Source organism: Parambassis ranga, chromosome 9, assembly GCF_900634625.1.
Source record: "Parambassis ranga chromosome 9, fParRan2.1, whole genome shotgun sequence".
Taxonomy (NCBI): domain Eukaryota; kingdom Metazoa; phylum Chordata; class Actinopteri; family Ambassidae; genus Parambassis; species Parambassis ranga.
Window position 1 is genome coordinate 12,742,656 of NC_041030.1, and position 23,779 is coordinate 12,766,434.

The following is a 23,779-nucleotide window of genomic DNA, read 5'->3' on the forward strand; positions in this document are numbered from 1 at the left end:
GGGCCATTGCTTCTATTTATGGCAGCAGACTAATTAATTGTTGATGTACCTTAAAATCTGTGAAAAGTGTGTTTGTATACATGTTATGTGATTTTTTCCCACCTGGTAGCTATACTCGCTGTTTACACGGTTTGTTGCCTATTTCAGTGCATTGCAGAAAGGTTTATGATTAAAAAGCATGTCGGGTCATGGACCTGTAATATAGCTGGTGTAATTCATGTAATTAGTTGCTTGTCAGGCTTTGTGTTGTCTTTGTTGTGGACAGTTTAGATCCCAGAGTTGCATTCTTTGTTGCCAGGCAACAGGTTTCCTGCGGACCAGTAAAGCAGGAAGTAGATGAACTCTTCTTGGTCATAAATACAAATCCTGTTTGTGTTCAAGAGTCCTGATTAAGAAAAAAAAAGTCCGGATCACACAAAAGAAGAATGATTCATTCTCTTCAGAAGCACGCAAATGTAACATAAGACTTCATTATGAAAAATACAATTGAGCAAAGGGAAGATGAAAAGGAAACAGAGAGAAATAATCATTTTTTTTTCTGCCAGATCCTATTAAGGGTGGCATCTTAGTTTTGGCTCACTGATCCGTCTCGGATGATCCGTCTCTCCAACATCTGTCTCCAATTACTCCTCTCTTCCACTATCACATCTCTCATCGGCTTAACGGGGTTTGAGCAAAGATTTGCATAGAGCGTGGCAATAGGCGATTAATTCCTTTTTTTTCCCGCTCCTTCTTCCTGAAGAAACAAAGATGACTAATGACAGCTGATGGTAATTAAACAACAGAGAAAACAAAGGGAGGAGAGGGAGTGAAGAAGTTGTCATATTGCGTCTCCAGGGATGGAGGCGGCTGTTGCCACTGGAGCTAGCAGTTGGACAGAAAGCCTCATGAGGAATTGATGCCACCTGCATGCCAGGCTTTCATCATCAGAGACTTGGCCATGAGTGTCCTTATGTGTTTTGTTTCTCAGAAAGGGGAAATTCATTCATTGATCACAAAAGACTGGCAAGAAAGAAATGTTGAGGAGGGGATGGTGTCTCAATTTAAGAGCATATGCATAAAAGTAAACCACAGAAACAAAATAAAATCATACATTTCCAGAGTCCTGAACTGAGCATCCTTATGTATATTGATGCAGCGTGATGCGTGGAGAGGGAGGTGCTGCCTCTCTTCTCTGTGACTTGATTGATTTGGCTGCACCTAATCTTATCTTTTTTCAGATCTTTACATATCTACAAGAAGCCAGCCGGTGCAGGCCGGGGGGAGAATTTTGGTTGGGGAGCAGCCTCTTATTGTAATGTGTGCTGATTTGTTAAATAAAGCCCAAACAAAGGAAGCAAAAGTGTGTGAGATGAAAGTATAAAGGCTAACAACAACATTTTATCAAACAAATTCCATGTTATTACCCTCTGCCACTATCCTAGCACTAGTTACATCACACACAACCCTCTGGTGGCTGTGTGTGATTCCATGTCCAGTCTCACACCAGCTGGACATTCGATAGCTCTTAAAATTTCACACGGCCAAGTTCAAACAGATTGAAAGACTCAAAGGAGTCGTGTTAGCTTAAAACGAGTGTTTCTTTTCTCACTTCACATACACATTAGAAGCAAAGTCTGGTGTCACTGTGAGAGAGAAAGAGAGAGAGATGTGTACCTTTCAGAAATTGGGTTCACTTCAGATCTTTGGTGCTCCTGGCCCGAGATGTATGAATAGCTGAAGTAGATTTGAGCTTGTCTTTGGGCTGTTACTGCTTTCTGTCAGTGTCTGTCTCACATCAGTCACCCTCTCATTTCTCAAAATCAAACAAATCAAAGTCAAAAGTAGCGTGATGCAAGAAGACAAATGCAGAAGTACGCAGTGAGTGTTTGCTGCAGGGGGACACTTTACGTGTGTGTACAGACGGGAGATTTGTCTAGAAAAGAAATGATGTAATTTCTGTCATTCAGTGTTCATTCATTCACATAAAGTGAAATAAAATGAAAGTGTGAGAGTGATTACACTATATGACACATGATATGTGTGAAAGAATGTTTGCTACCATTAGACTGATTGAGCTCTAATGACTGGTTAGTTACAACAGTCATTTCATTTAATTTTACAGTTCCCACATTCACTTATAATACTGTATACGCACCATAAGTTAATGTCTAATACCGCTCTACTGCTGCTTTTAGATTCTTTACGTTTCCCATGTTCAGTCTTGACCAAAGCCGATTCTTTTTTAAGATGATTCTTTCACTGGGGATTAAATACATTTGGATATATTGGATATGTACTTTGTTGTTCGCTGCAAGGACAAGCACGTGGAGCCACAAACAAAACCATGTGGGTAACACAGTGCTTAGCACTGAAATAATGCATGAATAAAAACACGAAGAAAGTCCTTCATTACATGCATGGATCTTCATGTGAAGTTTTCACTGCTTTGCAGCAACTTTCTGTGTGTGTTCTCACTGTAAAGAACAAAGCACAGAAACCTCCCATGTGTGAAGCGTTTCACATCCATCGCTCAGAGGCTAAATACTGAACATTTAAGGAAGTTAACTTCACACTTGGGGTTGATTTGTTATGTGCAACTTTAAAAGTGTTTGTAATCTTAAAATGTAATTTATGGATGAGGAGAAAGATGGTTTTTTGATTTTTTTTTTTGGTTTAAACTTAGGGCAAGATGAAGAATCTCTATTTCTTTTGCATGTTGGGGTGTCCTTAAAGGGATTTTTCTGAGAGGAGGAGGAGAGAAAAAAAGATGGAGACAGAGAGGGAGAGAGGGAGAGAGAGAGAGGACCCTGGAGTAGTTTGACCGTTTTGAAGTTTCAGCATGGCTACACTCTGAAGCCGAGCTGTTTGAACCATGGATGAGATAGAAAGACCTCTCAAAACTGCCTGCACTCATTGGGCGACTTCTGTAATATAAATGGAAAGTATCATCTAGAGAGAGTTTTATAAGTCAGACTGGGAGCCCACCTTGAGGACTTTGACCATGTGTAGGTGGTTTTCCTCCTTCATGTTTTCTCTGTTTTTGTTTTTTGCTTGATCAAAAACTTTCCTGTGTTCCTGGAAATTGTTCATGACCCTGTTCATCTTATTTTGCTGTTGATGATGTAAAAGTTGAAGTTTTTTGTTTTTTTTTTTAAATGTAATATGTTTATATTTTCCTTTATTTTGACCTAAAATGCTTTCATTATTGTTACTGTCTATTGTTAGTGTCATTCAGGATGAATGAATATTACATGAGGTCAAATCACTCTCATTTTTGAACATTTCTTTTGAATTTGCCGTCTATCTAATTTTGCCATCTATTTCAAATGTCCTCTGTGTGTCTAACAACCAATCCATTTTTATTGTTTGTTTGTTTTTAAAGACCATTACTTTGTTTCTTTTCTTCTACATCAAAAACAGTGTCTGAATGACTCAAATTAGCAGCCCTGTAATGTCATTATAGGGGATAGGTCTGAAGTCTGGTTGAAATGATTTTGGTTGAACTATTAGCAATAATATGTTTCTAGAAACCCATGCTAATCCTCACTGTCCATCCTGTAGCAGGATGAGACAGTGGACAGCCCCTACCACATTGACTCTTGTTACATAAAATGATGCTGCACATTATAATTACATCCCAGTTGGTGTTTTGGACTGGTAACAACAAATAGTGGAGAAAAAGACGAATTACTGTTTACAATTTAACACCTCTCTGTTACCTGTGACCGGCTCCTGTGCCTGGATAAAAGCACAGATCAGTGGCAGCAGAATTAGCACAGGCTCGTGGTTCGGTGGTGTTTTGGTTTCATTAAATAAGCTCCACCATCACAAAAAAAACAAAAAAACTTTAACGCTGATAAACAAGACACATAGAGCATAAGCAGTGAGCGAATAACAGAATTGATTTTCTTTCCTGCAAAGGAAGGAGGGATGGAAATTAAAAAGTGGCATGTGTCAGAGAAAAAAGAGGGAGCAGGAAGACAGACGCTGAGATGACTTTAATTTAGTGATTATGGATCTTACTGGGTTGTCTGTGTCACATTCATGAGAGAGAAAAACAAGGCCCAATGCAATGATTAGGATTCATTGGTGGATGTTTGAGGTGTGTGTGTGATTGCGTGGTGTCCTGCTGCTGTTTGCATGTGACTTTGGGTCTTTGTGTGTATCTGTGTGTGACTGAGACTGTTGCCAAAGTGCCTGTTGTCTGTTGGTTTTTCTGAGGAAAATAGCTTATGATTTAATTACCTTGGCACAAGTAGTGTCACAACCCTGGACATGGAACAGATTCAAGAGTGTGTTGGATGTGTGCATGTGCTGACTGTACAGTGTGTGATAAGTACATTTTTACAAACTTTTTTAGATGTATTAAGACCTTTGGCTACATTCATACCAATAAGTTTTTATTTAAAGTGGTGGCAAATTGAAATTATCTCCATCCAGACAAGCATTTTCACTGCTTTTGTGCAGTCCTGGACAGTGAATGATTGTATACAATATAGAGAAAGATATACAGATTTTAATTGGACAAAAGCTGCTAGTATAGACATGTTGAGTTGACCATAGGTAGTAAAGGTTTGTTGACTTTAGGAAGGGGGTATGTGATAAAGGCAGCCCATGCTCGCCAGCAAAATTCAACATGATATTTCAGTCCATGTGTGGCATTTCTAGGACCACATCTATACATATTCATGGGGGCAGGGAGTCATCTTGATGGCAGCTGAAAATGGCAACCATGGCAATAAACATTGTGAATTTGTATTGTTGCAAAAGTTGCAGCAAAACGTGAATCTCAGACTCCTGAATGACAGTGCTCTGCATTGCGTGTATCACCACCATCCCCAATCTTTTGCTGCTGCATTAGTCATATGATCAGATGACATCGGGCAATATTATTATATGTCCCGTAACATAATGGTAACATACAGTCCTATGTCATTTGCATAGACATAACCATGTGTCATATCTGACAGATGTATAATCCACCAAATGTGGCGATTTTTTCCTGTGAGTGTGTTGGATCACGGTGAACTAGTGAAGGACTTGAGGGGATACATAGTGAAACACTCCTGCAAAAATAAAAGCATATAAAAGTTATGTGAATGTTATCTCAGGATAGGGAGTTGAAAACCGTAGTAATATTACTCACCATTTAAAAGATGTTCAGTTTTACTGGTGGGCTGTATCCATTTAAGAGTCGTTGTGGATTTGATGAAACTTTTGTTGCAGTGTTATAGCCAGAGAGGTCCAGCTGTCGGCTGTTGTTAAAGATCCAGTCCTCTGACAAAGAGCAACAAGCAGGAAAAAAGGCATCACTCATCTCTGCTGTAACAACTGTGTGTTGATCATAAGAACACTTTTGTTATAACTAGTTCTACATAGGTTTTGTAACAAAAAAAGAAAGAAGATACCAGTCCATAAATCCAGAAAGACTTAAATGAAGCACAGCTTATATATTATAAATATGTTTTATAAGGGCACAAAGAATATCATATGACAATAATGTAATATGGACTTCATTACTAATTCCATATCTGAACTTTTGATACCTTTGAGGATGTGACAGCAGATTTAAAAAAGGAAATCCTCCTCCTCCTCCTTCTCCTCCACGCTGCGTTATCTATTCACACTGAACCAGCAGAAAACTCCCCGGAGTGATTGCAGATTCTGCTGGTTTTCCCTGCAGCCTTGTCTCTGTCACTATTTTTACATTTCATTATTAACTCAACAACTCAAGTAACCTGTTTTCTGTAGCTCATCGACGACTTAACACTTTGCTATCCAGCCTCATCATTTTATTCAATTATCAGTGATGTTCGACTTGTTACGTTTTAATCAGACCATCAGGAAATTCGAATAAACATTTGTGCCAAATACGAAAAGAAAAATCAAACCTGAAGGCTTATTATTTTGAGGTGTCACCTCCAGTCATGGCTGTCACCGGTGCAAACGCAATGTCAACAAAAACATGTCAGCAAACAGCTTTTGCTTTCACCACAGGGATCGTGACTACTGCCCATGGTAAGGTGTCAAAGATTGAGGTAGCCAGAGGAAACGTCCCACGTTATCAAAGGTGCAGCCGAAAAGCCCACTGAGGTCTTACCTAGGAAGAGATCTTCCATCCTGTTGGTCTTTGACCTTACTTTTTCTGTAGTGATGGATGGAGGGTACATTTTAAATATCTTCCCTTTTCTTCAGCTCAGCTCTGTTTCCCTCTCTGGCATTACAGGAGAGGACATAGAAGCAGTGGATATAAAGAGTAGTAGTGCACACATCCGTCTGCATGTGATTTTTACCTGCAGTAATTAATCAAACTTGAGCTAATGTTGGACTGAAGCTGTGATTCCATGCTGCATTCTCTGGTGCATCCCAAGCCCTCTGTTCACACATATGTACATTGACTCTGTTTATGAAACACAGCTGCAGCAGCAGGCTCCAGCATCGTTTCCATTATGAGCATAATTCCCTTTTTATATAATAGTTGGCATTGCAATAATTATTGTTTTTATCTTAATTGAATCAAAGCTTTGAGTGGACACTTTAAAGGAGTGTTTATATCAAGTGAACCCATGTATTTTCTTTCACTGCTAGTGTTTTTTCATCACAGACTGATCCATCTTATTTTGGGGTTATATTGACTCCAATTTTTGTCAAAGTAAACATTGGTTGCATTGCCTCTGAAATACATTTTCGCTTTGATTCGCCTCTCTTTTATGGGAAGTCCAAATGTAAACTGCATTGCCTCTGAATTGCATCTTTCTTTAAATGTTGTTTTCCTATTTGATTTTACTGACAGGTCCTCTGTAATGCAGGAATTTAGAAACATCTATGTTTTGCATTTTCTGATGCTGTTAAAAGGCTTTTTGTCTTTTTGTTTTCAACACCCTTAATTATGTAAAATAAGCAGAGCTAAAAGAATAAGGAAAATGTGACCATCACCTACATTTGTTTTTTTGTTAAACTATAACATCTCTCGTGCTAAGTTCAAATGTAAAACATTTACTTTGAACGCCGCTCCACAGTGTTACGTGACCTGTGTTATTAACCTTCAAACATTGTTTGAACCAAATAAGGTTTTTAAGAGAAACAGTACATGTCACTGACACATTCTTGTTCTATTGTGGGAATGTTTTTATACTTTTTTGTTTACTGTAGCTGACATTAGAGGTCACTGCATGCATAGACTGCGTGATAACACATTTAAGCCTCCTTTCACCCAAATGTAATGGGAAAGGTCTCTGTAATGTTTGACTGTGAGCTTCTGAAACAGATTTTCTACTAATTTCTGCTGTACAAAGCCCATAATCTTTTTAATTTGAAAGCAATAATGACAGCCATAAAATTATTCTTCAAAGTAATAAAGTGCTCTTTCCTCTCTTTTTAAGAGCAGAAAGAGCCATTCTGATACCCTGCAGTGAATTATTGAACACACTCATGTACACACATCCCCAAACACACACACACACACTGCAGAGGACTACAGGCTGTGAAATTGCCCAATCAGAAGGTCTTGTCAGTTCACAGACATTAGTCATCACACATGGGTGAGGTGACACTAACTCATACACACACACACACACACACACACACTAAGACAGAGGGGTCTGAAAATTTCATAAAGCTCCATTAAAGTTAATGACACACCAAGTCCAAAATAATGTATTAGAAGGAAAAGTGTGTGTGTGTGTGTGTGTTGTACTTCACCCAAGGCTGTTTGAGTGTCAGGGGGTGTTAGGATGTGATTACGACAGCCTGATTATGTATTCTCGCCTCTTCATTTTCTCATGAAAATATAGACTGATTCAATGTTAAGTAGAAGCCATGTTAACAACAGACACCTTGACTTAACTATAAAACAAGCTGTAATTCTCACCTTGAGTCCCGCTGACTTTGTGTCTCTAACACTACTTGCGACAGTTTGACCGTGAACATACACAGCAAGGACGAGTGCATGAAAATGTAAAGCATATCCAGCACAGACGTGCAATAAAGATGAGCCAACAAGCCATTACGACCAGCGAGAGGAGTGAATGCTGAACAGTAAAACTGCTGTGCTATAAAGTTTGCCCTCGAACAGCAGAGTGAAGGATGTATTTTTGATGTAACACTAGAGTTTTTGGGCTAAAAATGTGGTTATGAAATCTCTGTGTGCTGGGATGAACTAGACCTTCTCTGCTTAGTGTACTCAACCAAGATTCGATTCATACAAACGTATTTTCAACCTGGAAGTCCATCTAGAATCTATTGTGAGAATCATTTTAATACCTTGAATAACCTACTTAACATTTCTTTGGTTCTTTTAGGTGAAGTATGGCCGGTTTGGCTTTGTGTGGGATGCAGCAGTGCTGGAGTACGTTGCTAATAATGATGAGGACTGCTCCTTCTACACTGTCAGCAGCATTGCACCAGACCGTGGGTATGGGATCGCCATGCAGCACGGCAGCCCATACAGAGACATATTCTCCCAGAGGTAAGAGTCATAACAGTAAACAATCGGCAGTCGGCAGTATCTTTGACTGCAATTTGCTTGTCTTAACCGAGCTGCTACGATGGAGCTGTTTGTTCCACTCTGTTCATCTGAGTCATGTTGTCTTTGTTTAGAAATATCCCCTCCTTTGGAGAAGAGTTAGGAAAAAAGCATTCTGTCTTCTGGAGAGGTCAAGTTCCACTCCGGATTAATTTCAGTGAAATAAAAATGTCCACTCCCATAAAGTGTGCCCTTCTGCAGCATTTGGAAAATCTCCTCTTGAAGCCAAGTAAATGGCAGATTAAACTGTACATCTATCTTCAACACAACTTTTGTGAGTTTCAGCATGTGCACAGTTCATTTTAAGAAAGTGTGACAACTCTTAGAAGCAAGTCAACAACAAACAGTGTAGATGTGTCCTAGTTGATCCCAGTTGTTTATCTTGTTGCTGTAGCGCACAGCTGGGGGTATTGTTGGTTCAAAATATCTCATTGATCAAGACCATAACTGAATTTATTCATTTATTCATTATCCATCTGGTCCCCTGAGGCAACTAGGAAGCCTTGTGATTTCTGCAGCCGCCGCACAAAGGTCACTCACTCATCTCTCCTCAGCTGCACTTCAACACTGAAGCTTATTTATTTACAATAATATTCAATGGCACATAGCATGGGTTGTGGTGTATGAGGTGAAGTGTTTCTGTAAAAGGAACATGCTTGTGTCCCAGAACAGAACAGAACCTTATAAAGTTGAGCTTTTATCTTTTTTGTTAATGTGTGAATTGTCAAATACCTTACACAGTATATGAACGGCTCAGCCTGTCTGTTTATATTTTCATATCTGGTGAAGCATTACACTGCACAGTATTGCCTATTATAACTTATATTAAAATAAACTAGCAATTAATTGACAGGTCATGTTTCCAATTCACTCTTATTAACTCAGGGGCAATGTCACACACTCTTGGGAGGGCCGTTTCCTCATACTGGTCCCTATGGTTCAGACAAAAACAGAGAGAAATTATCAGGAGGAAAAATAATCACAGAGGTATAATTGTTTTGTTTTTCTTTGCAGTCGGTTTTATATTTTTCACTTTGACATTCTTTATTATACAGATTAATGAAGCACAAAGTGGAGGTTTTAACAGGAAATGTATTAACAGACCGCTGCTTGACACAATACATGTTTTGCAGTGTTGTGTTATCTTTGCCGGCTTTGAGTGAAGAAAACTTTGCAGAAACCAGTATTCATGTGGACCTGCAATTTTAATATGATTCACAATAAGGTAGACCGTGTTCTGTTTGAAAATACAGGAGTGGTTGGTTCTGTGAGGAAACACGTATAATGACAAGATTCATCAAAAAATCTCTATTGTTGAACACCAGTTATGCAAACCTGTGTTAGGGAGGAATTTTAAGGCACAATTTTGACAGTAGCAACAAAAAATGTTGAGGTTGTTAAATTATCAAGCTGTCAATCACCATCTCTGTAGGCAGCAGCGAGTGCAGAATGCTGTTATGGAACCTTTTCCAAAATGCTGAGAGGAAATGTTGTGGAACTAGTACACAAGCCTGAGCGTTATTAAGTGTACCAAATGACCGAGGCTGCGGTGTCTACAGAAATGAGATGTGCCTGATTTTGTTTTCATCAGAGGGCTGCTATACTATGCTGTAAGAATCTCATCTCCTAAAAGGCAATTTCAGAAGCGGTAACAAACAGACAGTGTAGATGAGGCTCAAGCTGGCCAAAAAAAAAGCCAGTGGGTGGGATTATATAAGCAGCCAGCATCTGTTAGGCTAGTCTAGACTTTCTCTGATGCCAGTAGCAGAGTAGTAGTAGTAGATACTACAGTTGTGTGTCTGTTATCACTTTTTATGTCTTGACATGACAGAACAAAACATGATGAGATGATTGATAAGCATAAGTAGGCAGACATGCATTATGCATCTCTTGATACATGCATTCCAACAAAGCATCCATAACATCACCCGAAGGTTTCCAAAGAGCCGCCTTCAGTCCCTGTGGGAGGTTTCAACTGTTTCCCAATACAGGCGAAAAAGGAAAAGAGTGAAGCTAAAGGAGGAAGTTGCACTGTGAGTCACTCAAAGTGGCCACACTCCGAATTATACAAAACTATTCAGACTTAATGCAATCAAAACCCCCACCACCTTTGAGTTGCCTTAAAAACAGGCTGTAAATCAGGCTGTAAACTTGTTTATTTCTGAATTGAGCCATTTCAAAAAGGGAGTCCATGGGAATTAACTCACTTTTGGAACCAGCCCCTTGAGGCCACTTGGGGAACTGCAGTTTTTAAACACTCCCACATTGGCTGTATTTCTCAGCCCCAAAGGTTGCTGCTTCATGATTGTGCCAAAAAAGACAAAAAACAAAGTGTTTTGTGTGAGTCAGCACAGTCTGAGCAAACAGGGAACAACGTGCAGACTTTAGTCTCAGGGACCTAACATCGGAGGAGATTCACGAGGACAGGGGTCAACACTGGGGAGGATGCCCCATCGTACCACATGGTGAAAAAAAGTGGGTAGAAAGATGGTACATAGACAAAATCAGTCCAAGGAAACCAAGATCCATGACATGGTCTTGATAGATCGACAAATGATGATAACAACAGTCCATTAGCACGGAGCAGGGCATCCCCAGGGATGTGTCTACTCTACATGGTTACCCACCACGAGCTCTTGGGTTGGGAAACTCCTTGAGCCTGATGAGAAGTAGATTCAGCAGCATGTCATTTTGGAGATGGATCATGAGGTCCATAAATGTGTAATGGTGTATATTATTGAAAAAGATACAGAGGCAGTGCTGCTGTTGGACTACCTGGGAAGAGTCACACTATTACAGGGCCTACTACACTTATCTGACAAGCTGACAAGAGGACTGCTCTTAAAGATGCTGTGCAGCTCTAAAAAAAAAAAAGAAAGAGATATATTCTCCTTTGCAAGACGTCAGAGGCTTATTTGTTCAGACATTTTATTGATGTTTGTGAGATTTTAATAAGAAAAAGTTAGAATAAAGATGATATATCTGCTATAAAGAAAACTCAAAGGGAAGTGATTTCAACATACTGCAAATGTGATCAATAAAAAAATAGCTATTCAGTGGGATGCTGTAATTGAGGGCAGAGTCAGCCGCTCTTTTAATGTTTACTTTATATATATTTGTGTGTGTGTATCAGAGTGTTTTCTGCGTACTTGTGGAGTGTTAGTTCACAGCAGGTCCCTGAAGGTAATGTGAGAGATGAAAAAGAATTTATTTACTTTGACAGTCTGAAGAGAAAGGGAGCAGGGCAGCATCTGTGGAAACAGACAGACTGCTGCTACAACTTGATCATTTTCAACCAGTTTGTTATAAAGAAGCCATTGCCAGAGTTCAAATGCTGCACCACTTCATGTCTGTGTTTCTGTTTGTCTGAGTGTGGGGATCCGGGAGTATTTGTCGGCATTGTAGAACCAAAAAAAAAAAAAAATTGTGCTGTGTGTATGTGTGTGTGTCTGTGCTGCTGTTCTGTGATTGATGGAGACAGCCTGCAGATTTATCAGAGTCAGAAAACAGTGCCGTAAAGGGCTAGTCCGCTAATTTAAACTGACAGCTCCTGACAAGTTGTTTTGAAGTGCTGAAGGGGTGAGATTTGAAAAAATAAGCCCCTTCTCAAAGGCATATATTATTTTTGTCTCTGTTTGTCTGCAGGCAGTGATGTGAAAATTTAAATTAGAAGATTTAATCCATAGCAGATGGACATCTTGAGGGTGTTACAGGCCAGGCATCTTATTGTGAATATTGAACACGGTTGTGTTTTAAATTTCAATTGGAAAATGGATGAGGCTCCTCTGCGTGTGTGTGGTTACTGTCAGGACTGCAGCAAACTCAGGGAAAGCAGATGAGAAAGGTCACTTCAAAGAAAATGAATTATATAATCACTATTATATTATGTCACTGCCATGCATGTATTCATTAAACAATCCTGCATCACATGTAGGTGTGCCACCGTGATTTGGCCATGGTCACAAAGATACATTTAATTGTCATTTTATTACTTGGCTGCAGGCGAGTGTTCATCTGTGCCCTGAGGTTTCAAGTCTGAATGCTTCTAAAATAGTACTACGGTGTCCTGTATTTCTATGGGGACCATGGTAGTGCATGTTGCATGGTACGCTAGAGGGGACAAATGACGCACACAACAGCAACAAATCACTGCCACAAACATAGATATATCACACCTCAGAGGCTTTGGGTTAGATTGCTGTGGTGAGCGTGCACCAGAGGCTGGCTTCACTCTGTAGAAATTACATTAGGCTGTTAGAGTGGGGCATGTAATTTCCTGACATTGCTTGTATCAAAGTAAGGATTAGAACTTTCCAAGTGTCTCAGAAGTTTCTTTTAGATGTGAGCTGGACTGTGGTGTACACATATTACACTTAAGGATAGTTATGAATGAATGTAACATAAAAGCAGTATCTTTATCTAGAGGCACCATCCCAACAGCATTACACCAGGGAGCAGTGTGTAGACAGCTGTTAGCTACTACACAAATGTCATAGTCATGACATCGCACCATTTCCAAATAAGGTCGCCATAATTCATTTTCTCATTGTTTGAAAAAAATACTGTAAGAATCAATGCCAGGTCCATGAGGTTTATTTTTTCTCCATCTCTTCTAACATCTTTGGCGCTGGCTTTATTTCAGCCTTCAATCTAGCAATCCATGCATGCATTCATAATTGTTCCCTCTGCAGCCATAGCTCCTTCATGCATTTATCCTCTCCAGTCCCACCACAGAAAGTGATGTGTCACTAATATGAAAGCAGACCTGAACTAAAAGTAGTTTTAAGTGCTCTGAGTCCCAAGTTTGATTGTGATGCTTTCAAGTTTTTGGCAAGCTTTTATATCAGCAGCACTCATCACAATAAAATTGTCAGCAATAGTTAAAAAGCATCCTCTTGATGAAGAGACTCCTGAAAGTTTAGTTAATGCGAACATAAGTGTAAAATGTATTAAATTGTGTAGTTTTTCTTTGGAAATTTAAAGGATACAGATAAATCAAATTGCACCAATGAAAGTTATGTAAATGGCTTTTAAAGGTGCCTGTGCCCATCTTACATTCTAGTCCCAGCAACGAAGTGCTGGGTTTTTGAGAATTCTTGTTCCCTAACCCCTTAACGGCAAGTGGCCGACGCCCTGTAGGGGGTGGATTTTTTTTTCCAAAGGCATGTTTTCATATCAGCGTACCAATTGTCATGGTCGTAGCTGTTACGCTGAATATTTTCAAATTCCAGGGGGCGCTGTAGAGCCATTTTGCAAGTCACTGTCGCTGCGCCATTTTTCGCAAACCTGACCATTGGGTGCTCGGGCCCTAATAATAATTTCTTGCATTTCAATAGGGCTCTTGCACGTTCCGTACTCGGGCCCTAAAAATACTGCAATGACAGCTGGGGGTCAGATGCCTTGTTTCATGGTGTGCACGTTAAGGGAGAGGAGACTGCTGTTTGTTTGCTTTCCCCGCCCTCTCTCCCAAGCTCACTTCTCAAAACTGAGTTTCTCTATAACAACAAAACTGCCAATAGAGAGAACACAATAGCCACAATCAGGCCCGTCAAGTCAAATAGAATCTCATCAATGAATCAGTTATTTAACAATTGCAACAATTTATGGATGGTGAGCCAGACAAAACAGTAGATTTGGAGTCTGGCCTTTTGACCTCTTCTGAGCGTCTTCTGACCTTTTACCAGACAGACACTGAATGTAAATGTAATAATGAAAATGACACCACAGAGTCTGTAGTTTAAGGGCAGCTTCAGCTCTGAAGATGATGGGTTAAGGTCACCTGGCAGATGGATTAGGGGAGACATTGTCAATTTACACAAGCCTATTTTCTAATTAAATCTCCTGGGTTTCAAATCCAGATAGTTTTCCTTTAAAATATGTCTTGTACTGTGCATCATTGTCTGTATGTGAGAGGATGTGTTTATATTATATTTTTACACTGAACAGACCCGGGGCTTCTTTTAAAATGTGAGAATGGCTCAGAAACAACAGGCATTCTGCTGGATACTGTATAAGACTACAGAGAACAGCATAAAGTAATAATTTAAGTCCTGGAGGGGAAAAAAAGAAACACTTTTTACCAAAAGTGTGTCATATAAATCTGTAGTGACAATACTGACTTTTAGCTGTAGTTGCAGTTGTGCTTTTTGGGGGCCCATGCAGTAAAGGACATATTGATTTGAGTATTGACATTTTTGTCAGCGTTTTTTTCTTCCCTCTCTCTCTCTCTCTCTCTCTCAGAAACACACTCTTGCTCCCTCTCTTTCTTATTGATTTATTTATTGTATAAACCATTTCTATTCCATGTCATAACTCCGAATCCAGATTTTGATTTTGATCCTATGAGAAAAGGAAAAAGAATGCACTATAACTTGATGGAAAAAGACACATGCAAATAACACTATTTACAACTGCACCTTCAAAAAGGCAAAAATATGTTCCTAGATTCCAGATGTACATACACATTCAGCTGGAAGACCTGAAGTCCTGTTCCCTCTCCAGAGGGGGGACGTTTTTTTTTTGTAAGAAAGGATAGCAACAGTGACATTGTTCCAGATGACAAAAAATGATTTAATGTCAAGTGTCAATCTAATCTTCCTGTTTCTGCCTTTGTCTAAGCTCCCCCTCACTCCTGTCCCTCCCTCCAAAACTGTCACTGTTCCACCAATCTATCACAGTCACGTCAGCCCACACAGTGCATTCATTAAATCTTTATTAATCACAATTAATGATGGGGGTGTCTCCCTCTCTCTCCCTCTTTGTCTCTCCTGTGCTGGCTCAATATGTTAATGATGGTTAATGGCTGTTTTACTTGTGTGCATTGTTTATCATAGTTCAGCTTGATAATCTGTTCCACTTCACCCACACATTGTGGCTTAATGACGCTTAATTGAAAACTTTGTTGACAAAGTGTATGACATTGAACCCTGAGAAGGCTAATTGGAATAATTAAGCTTTGCAAACTTTACTTGAGGGACCAGAGACCCCTGGGTAAACAACCCTTCTCACTCCATTTCTTGGACTTCATTGTGTCTTACTGATCCGCCCTCATAATCCAACAGAGCTGTGTGTAATTGTCTCTGTGAGCAGGTAACCTGCTCCGTGTGCTGTCAGTGCCTCTGTCTCACAGAGATACACACTTTAATGAAGGACCCTTCTTTATTTGCCTTGCTCTCATTTCTTCATTGAGAGGGCAGCATGCTCTCAAAACTGAACTTCATAGGACTTGTATAAAAAACTACGGCTCTCTATGGACATACAGCTTTAAGGTCGCATCATATATTATTTCTAATAACTAAGGACAGGGCCTTTGACTGTACAGAGAATGCTGCTCTCCAGTTCGTCTTCAGCAACCTCAGGGAGACATTGTGAACTTGATGGAGCCCCTAGTATATGACCATCTATACAAACTGAACCTGTCAAAGGTTTTAATTTTAATTCCTGACATTGAAAGTCACAAAGGAAGTATATGTGTTAATGAATGTTCAGCTTCTAATTTTCAAAAAATATTTATACTCTTGCTTCAGAAGGTTTCTGACTTAGGTGAAAGGAGAAAATCTGATGCGTGAAATACATTTGCCAAATAAGTTCTGATGTAGCAAACACTGAACTCACCAGTAAAATGTGCAAAATATAAACCAAAGAAAAACATTCCACTAATTTAAGATGGTTCTCAGCAGCAAACTGACTTCTTTTCTTCTCTTTTTTTTGAGTGTTTCTGGTTTCTAACCTCAACTTCTTCTACTTTTATATTATTTGTTATATCGTCCAATGAAAGTGGTGTAGTTTGATCCGCACCAACCACTTAAATCAAATGTAATTTGAATTTTTTTTTTCTTATTTTTCCTTTCTTGCAAACTTTCTAAATATTCACTTCATATTTAGATGAAAAACAGTGCACTGGTGAACTTTCCAACCATTATATCTGTTACAACACACCACCTTGAAAGAACCCCTAAAGCTTTAACGCAGCAGGGATCACCTTACACACTTGGAAGTCAGAATGTTGTAGACCTTATGCTTAGAAAATCTTCATCTTTAAAATGATCGGTATGTTCTTTGATCTGTAAAATGTGTCTATGACAGCTAAATCCTGGCTGATCTAATTGAATATACTTTCCAATTCATCTTTATAAAATCAGACACATTCCTCATTAATCTGACCTGGTTGTACATGCTGTAACTGTGAGAGGAGCAATTATCTCTTCCACTAAAACGACGCTGTTAAAATACTCACTCTATTACTTGCGAGGTTATAGGTTCAGTTTTATATTTGGCTCAAAGGAATAAAAACTCAAATATTCACCAGCAGTGCTGGAATAATATTTCTTCTGTTTGTAGTCTGTGGTTCAATAAACCATGCAGAAGCCAGGATATTGATGCGGGTCAGTGTGCTTCAGTCTCAGCTGCTCTTGGCTCTCCTTTTTTTTTTCTTCTTCTTTTTTTGTTTACTAAACACGGAGAAAAAATCCAGTGCAGGTGCACGTTGCTGACGGGGTTGGTGTTGCTGAGTCTCTCAGTTCCTGACCAACACTCAGGCGCTGCCATGCCCACAAAAGTGATCAGCTGTTTCAGACAATACAGTGAGTCAGTGTTGCTTCTGCGTCTCAAACATGTTTGGTTTCTTAAGGGAAGTCACATAGTAAATGTTAGAAATCTGATGCTTTATTGATTCCCCCCAGCAGACCTTAAACCTGTGGTGATTTTACAGTTAAAAATACTCCAGTGCGTTGTTGGCTGACATGGACTGTTGAGCAAAGCCCTCAAGGTGAATTCTACCCTCCCTAACCGCTGTGTCAGTCTCACCTACACAGAGTAATTGAAATACCGACAGCTGAGGTTTTCACCTTGAAATCCCTGCTACATGTCTGTATCAGTGTGCATGTTTTAGTGTACTTATTTTCAAGTTGTTTTGTGAGACATGCTCTGTCAGCAACGCCTCTGACCCTGCACTCATCAGAAGTAAAGTGAAACTACTTCTAGATACTTTTTTTGACTTTATTATCCGTACATTATTCTCCGTCATGTTTTCCTGTGGGGCAAACACGAGTGAGGCAGCTAGAGACCGCTGATGTTGCCAGCTTTGCGTTAAGCTAGTAAGTGAGCTGTCAAACCAGCGTTGTTCTCATTTAAGGAACTGACAGTCAGCGGTCGTCTGAGAGCAACAAACTCATTTTAGCATAACACCTCTCTGTCTCTCACCACCACCACCCCTCCTCTTCTTCTCTGCTCATTTTATTCGACGTTCCTCTTCTGTTCACTCATCATATCCACTGTCTTTCTTCCTGTCTTTCCTCTTGCAGTCTCACCTGTGCTCTCCCCATTCTTCATTGTATGATTTTGTTGTCAGCCTGGATGGTTGATGTTCAGGCAATGCCAGGATTTTTTTTTTTTTTTTTTGCTTCCCACCCCATTTTCTCACTCAATTTTTTATCCTCTTCTATTCTTGCACACACTCACATCTCTTACCACCTCTCACCTCACCAACACTTTTCACCCTCTCCATGTTCAAATTCTGTTTGTTACAGAAATGACAGGAGAAGAATATTCATATATCACTCTTCCTGATAATGCTCTGTGCCTCCATACTTCTATATAGTAACAGTTCAGTCTGACATTCATTGAACTGCTACACATTATGCTTGATCATCCAACCCACACCACTCATGCATTTTAACTGGCTGCAGCTGCAGTAAAACCTGCTCCAGGGAGAAAAGAAGCTTGTGAGACTGCATGCTTTTATAGGGTCCTTATGGATAGGTGTAGGGAAGACTGCAGAATCAACACAATATATGGGGTTATAGTGCATTTAAATGGGACAGTAAGTAAGATTTTTATCATGCCTTATCACAAAATAGCCTTTATATATCTAGAGGGGGTTGAAAGCCAAGTTGATCGATACCAGTGACTCAACAATCAGTTTGCCAGGTGCTGAGATAACAGCCTTTCAAAACTCACTTTGTAGCCAGTAGTCCCTGTTTGGAACGGTCTCACCATCCATTTGGTTTAGAAAGACTCTCCCCATACCCCAGCAGTGGTGCAGCCACGCAGTGTGGCATCTCTTAAGAGGCCATAGGGATCTCATTGATAACATTAGTAGCAGCTCGTTATGAGCCAGTTACAAAGATAGATTGTAAAATGTTTTCTTTAAAAAAAAAATTTTAATACATGTGAAATATTTTTTTTGTTTCCAATAAAATGTCTCAAACCAATAAAGGACCATACAAAACTGTTATCATGTCAAATACAAAATTACTCTTGCTAAAATGTTTTACCTATAAATCAACCCCTATTACATTCAAGTCCTTGGTTCAAGTATATGGCGATACCTCTGGTAGAAAAAGCTAAGAAGAGTTTAAACCAATGAACAAAAAAAAAGCTTTTAGGATAACACTTCATAATTTAGACTGGGGTTTATGTGAACAGCTACATTAGGATATTTTAAACATTCTAACCTAATCAAGGGGGGTCCAGAAGGGGTCAGCGGGGTCAAGGTGTTCCTGTAGCTTTAAAGACAAAATGAAACCCTGGCTGTTGTTAGCATAATTTATCATCACCAAGCAACCCACTACCACTGGGTTGATAAGACAGATAACATTGATACAAACAAAGTCATGTTTGTATCATCACTGGATGTAGTGATGAATTTTTAGGAGTCAACAACCAAGAATAGGCTTTGACTCTCATATGACTCTTAAGAACCCTCCTCTTTGCTGCAGTACTAGAGTTTGTAGCAATCACTGTGTAATTGCACATGTTGTGGAAAGGATGGGTTTTGACGCACACTGTTGACTCACTGTACCAACAAGTCTGATGCGGCTCCCTCTGTGTTTGACTTTACCCCTTACAAGACTCAGAGTAAATACCATCTGACTCAATCATCTGTTAGCATTTAGCAGCAGGGCCCCACTCAGGAAACAGATCTACAGCTCACTCTGGTGTTAGAATTTAGTTTTTTTTCTGATCTTGATAAGGTCAATGTTTATTAAGAGAAGCTGATCAAGGTTCCTGACTGATGATCAAGGTTGATCCTCAACTGACCAGCGCAATGCTTTTAAATGCTAACAACTACCTGTATTTCTTGAACTACCTGAACCTGACACAGCGGCCTCCATGTTCACAAGACTCCATGTTAAAATACCGTACGTATGTCCAGACTTCATATGTAAGGCTATGGTCAGAGTACAATAGCTTGTGTGTGATCTTAATTTTCTTCCTTGAATATATTATTAGGTGACAATATTTTATCACCTGACAGAATTCAGACATCCCTCACCTTAAACTTTAAACCTTCCTTCTAGTCTTCTGCCCTTTTTCTCCTTTACCCAAATCTCCAAGGTGTTCCTTTTTTCCAGTTTAAGTCAACTAATAATGTGTGATCATTCCACCATCGAGGCTGCTGCCATAGGGTTGCCATGGCAACATCAAGATCCCACACACACAATGTAACGGCCACTGCAGAGAAAATGGGTAGGCAGTGACTACCCATTTTCTCGCACACAGCTCACACACACACACACACAGACCAGTGCACAACAGTTGCCCCCCATCACACAGACAACCCCTGCTCATTTGCTTTAACAGCCAGTGGGAGTGTTAAAGTCATTATAGATCACCCCAGTCAAAGTCAATGATCTTAAAGCAAGGTGATAACTCATTATACACATGGTGGTCACACACGCTCACAGTACACCAGCTGTTTCATGGATACATTTGTAGACACAGAAAGTGGCACATGGCATCCTCTTACCCACGTACTGTATGTGTATGTGTGTGTGGGTGTATATATCATTACAAAGAAAATGTACATAGATCGTCGTAGAGTACATTCACACATGACAGGTGTTTGACACAAAAAGGCCATAACAGCCATTTACAAGCACACATTATTCTTATTGTGTAATTACACTTCACCTATCGCACACACTTAAATCCCTTCATGCATGCAGCTGACATTAACATTGAAACCATCACATGTAGGCTAACCTATATTTTAGATGACAACGAAGCATTTAATTAGACGCTAACATGACGTTGACATCAATACAGCAGCCTCACCATTATATACCACAGGACATGACACTAATACCCTTACTCTATATCATCAGATGGAAATGATGTATAGTAGATGCTATTCACGGTGATCATTATGATCTATTTCCTGTAACGTCAGGCAGCAGTGTGCATCAATGATGAATCTATAAGGCAAAAACACCATAATGGCTCTTGAAGAAAAAAAATCTTGGTTTGCATGACTGTGTGCTTGGACCAACCAGGCAGACACCTTCTGGACAGAAAAATGAAGCCAACGTAGAAGTTCCAAAAACTGCAGTTCTTCACGTGGCCAAAACAAGCTGGCTCCAAAATCAAGTCAATCCCCCCATGTTAAAATGTCCAATTTACTTACTTTAGAAATGAACATTTTCCATTTACAGCCTTCATGGCAGTTTAACAGGGGTAGATAACTCAGCTCTTTTTAATAAGTGTGTGACCAGAAAGATCACACACTGTCAGCTTAGGTCATGTACTACCTCTCACCAGGAGTTAGATGGACTGCCAAGTTGGAACCTTACCCTGCTTTGAAACAGCTTTTTTGGTACACACATGGATTGACCCTCTCCATATATGAAACAGTGAATGCATATCTTCCCATCTGTATTGCAGTTTAGGGTGTGTGATAGTCTACTGCTACAAAGATGGGATTGTGTACTCCCTAAATTCAATATGTACTACTACATAATTAGATAAAGAGGAGGGTAGATTTGGATAACTGTGCCAGGAAAAGCACTCTGCTGTGACGAAAATTAAGTACTTGTCAGATTTTCTTCTCCTGTGCTTTATCTCGAACTCCATCAAAGTCACTGCAATATAGTGGATCTTTTATAAGGACACGTAGGCCGACACACACTTTAATTAGCTGCTCGTCACTCCCATTACATCACTTTGTCACTGTTTTTCAAACAAACCAAGCATTACAAAGTGCATTTTCACCGTGCTTGTGTATAGGCCTTTGCTGATTCTGCATATGTTCACATTTCAATGTGTCAGGTTTTGCTCATATGTGGCGAGTAATGTGCCTGTGTGTGTTTGTGTTTTTTGTTTTTTCTAAAGATGTGTTTCTTTGGTTAGACTGTGACAGCCAAATTAGAGAGCTAGACAGATGGTGTACTGCAGGAACCCTTTGACTCAACCCATGTTTTTGTCAGGCGGTTCACAGTGGCCTTTCATCCTGCCTGTCAACCATGGGATAGAGATAAATGGAGAACCGTAGTAACCCCCCTTTGTGTGTATAAAAATGAACATCACCATACTCGCTTTGTCTCCTTCCTTATGTGAGCGAGTATAGGGGAAAATGAACATGTTGAATTGCTGTCAGTTTGTAGCCGGTAAACATCTTCCTCTTCACTTCATCTTCACACCCCATGTCATTAACTCATTACCAACATTGCCTTAATATTCTTTCAGCAAATATAGCACAGTTTTGTCTGTGTGTCTTTGGGCAGGACAAAAGCAAATCAACTCCAATGATAGAAATAAGCTAAATGCCAATTTAGCCAATATGTACTGCAAGTGTGTGTGTGTGTATTCTTGAGTTGAGTGCATGTCCGTATTAGGGTTTGATTCAAGGACCTATTGGTGGAAACAGCCTTTGCATAACTCTGATAGGCCAATTAGTGCAGAATGATAGATGATGAGCTCCACAAGCAGACAGGGTTGTAATAAAGGGACGAGAGAAAGCACTCTGTCCTGCATCTTAAATCTGTTCTGGCCTCCTGCAAAGACTCAACCCTCATAATTCCTCTGATTAAACTCTTTGTCATAGTTATCATTTAATACCTTTTTTGGGTAGGATCTTGTCAGAATTTATTTCTATTAATATCTGAAATTTAACCTTTAACTGGTTAGCAATGTTACTAAGTGGCCTAATCTCATACACATATATTGCTGTTGAAACTCCAAAATCTCTGCACGCAAAAACTTTTTGACTTGTGTAAACAGAGCAGATACTGATGGCAAAATTAAAAACAAAATAAAAATCTCAACAGCTGTGATGGAGCTCAGGGCTCAGCCTGAGGTAGACCCCTGTGTAACAAATATATCCGTTACATTGTGATGCTCCCTGAATAAATCACACCTTTCTGAAGTGACAAGTGACACAGGAGATGTCATTTGCCCTTAGATCTTGATCGATCCTGTCCCTATGTCAGAGACAAGATACAATAGATAATGCAGTTGTATGATATCCTTGACACACATTCCACTGTGGAGATGCTGATATGGATCTTTCAGCTATATGAAATATGTAGGCATATCAAGAACTCAACATACAAATCTGAGCATACACAGACTGTCCTGTCTTCATAGACATTTCAATCTACTGTACATACAGAGGCTGTTCTTCAGGACATATTCATGTTCATGTTGCTAAAATAAATGTGGCCATATGCAGTTCAGATCAAGTCTATATGTGCAATGAGCAATCATCCTCAATTTTCACACCTTAGAGCTGGGTGATCTGACATTTGTGACACACAAGAACAGTCAGCCCATGAGCAGGGATAACAGACAGCAACTCCAAACATGAAGCATGCCTCTCTCCTTTTTGACAGACATGAAAAGACATGAAGTCAGACAAGAAATCTTTAGAAGATGGCTGAATTCCAAGAGAAGAAATGATGAAATATTTTGACAAAACATTGCCTGGCTTCTCTGATAGGTGGGATCGCTGTTATTCCATCTCATTAGCCTGTGTGTAATCCGTCTCTCTCTGAAGCCTTCTGTCAGAGCGCCAGCTTGTTTGCGTATGCATGTCGTGTGTGTGTGTGTGTAAAGCATTTGTTGTTTGTGACAGATAAAAAGGTCAGTACTGTATGGAAGGCATAACACCTCTCCAGGGAGAGAAAAAATGTGTTTTACTTTTATAAACAGTGAGTTTCTGTGATACTTTCATTGAGTGCTGTTTAAATTTTGAGAAGCAGAGTTAATGCTTGGCACTGAATTATAACTAAAGGGTACTTTCATTAAAAGGAAGAGTTGATATTTTTTAAAATATTCATTAAAAGGAAATTGAGGAAGTGACCGAATTTAAATATCCAGATGTCACTTTGGATTTTTTTAGTTTGATCATATTAGAAAATTTCCTTCATTTGATAAGACCATAGACCCTCATATGTCAACAGGAAACAAGACAGACTTCATTTTATACGCTCTGGTAGTTTTCTACCCATTTTAATATGATAAACAACCAAGAGTCTGTGTGTAATATTTCTGAGC

The 23,779-nt window shown here is 39.5% G+C and overlaps 1 protein-coding gene across 1 annotated transcript in view; it reads left to right on the plus strand.

The window, feature by feature from the left end:
* grid2 (glutamate receptor, ionotropic, delta 2) overlaps positions 1-23,779 on the plus strand; it is a 410,745-nt gene that overhangs the window by 350,395 nt on the left and 36,571 nt on the right. Inside the window, exon 14 of the mRNA XM_028414582.1 lies at positions 8,283-8,449. Within this exon, the coding sequence (XP_028270383.1) occupies positions 8,283-8,449 (167 nt within the window). The remainder of the gene's footprint in view (positions 1-8,282; positions 8,450-23,779) is intronic.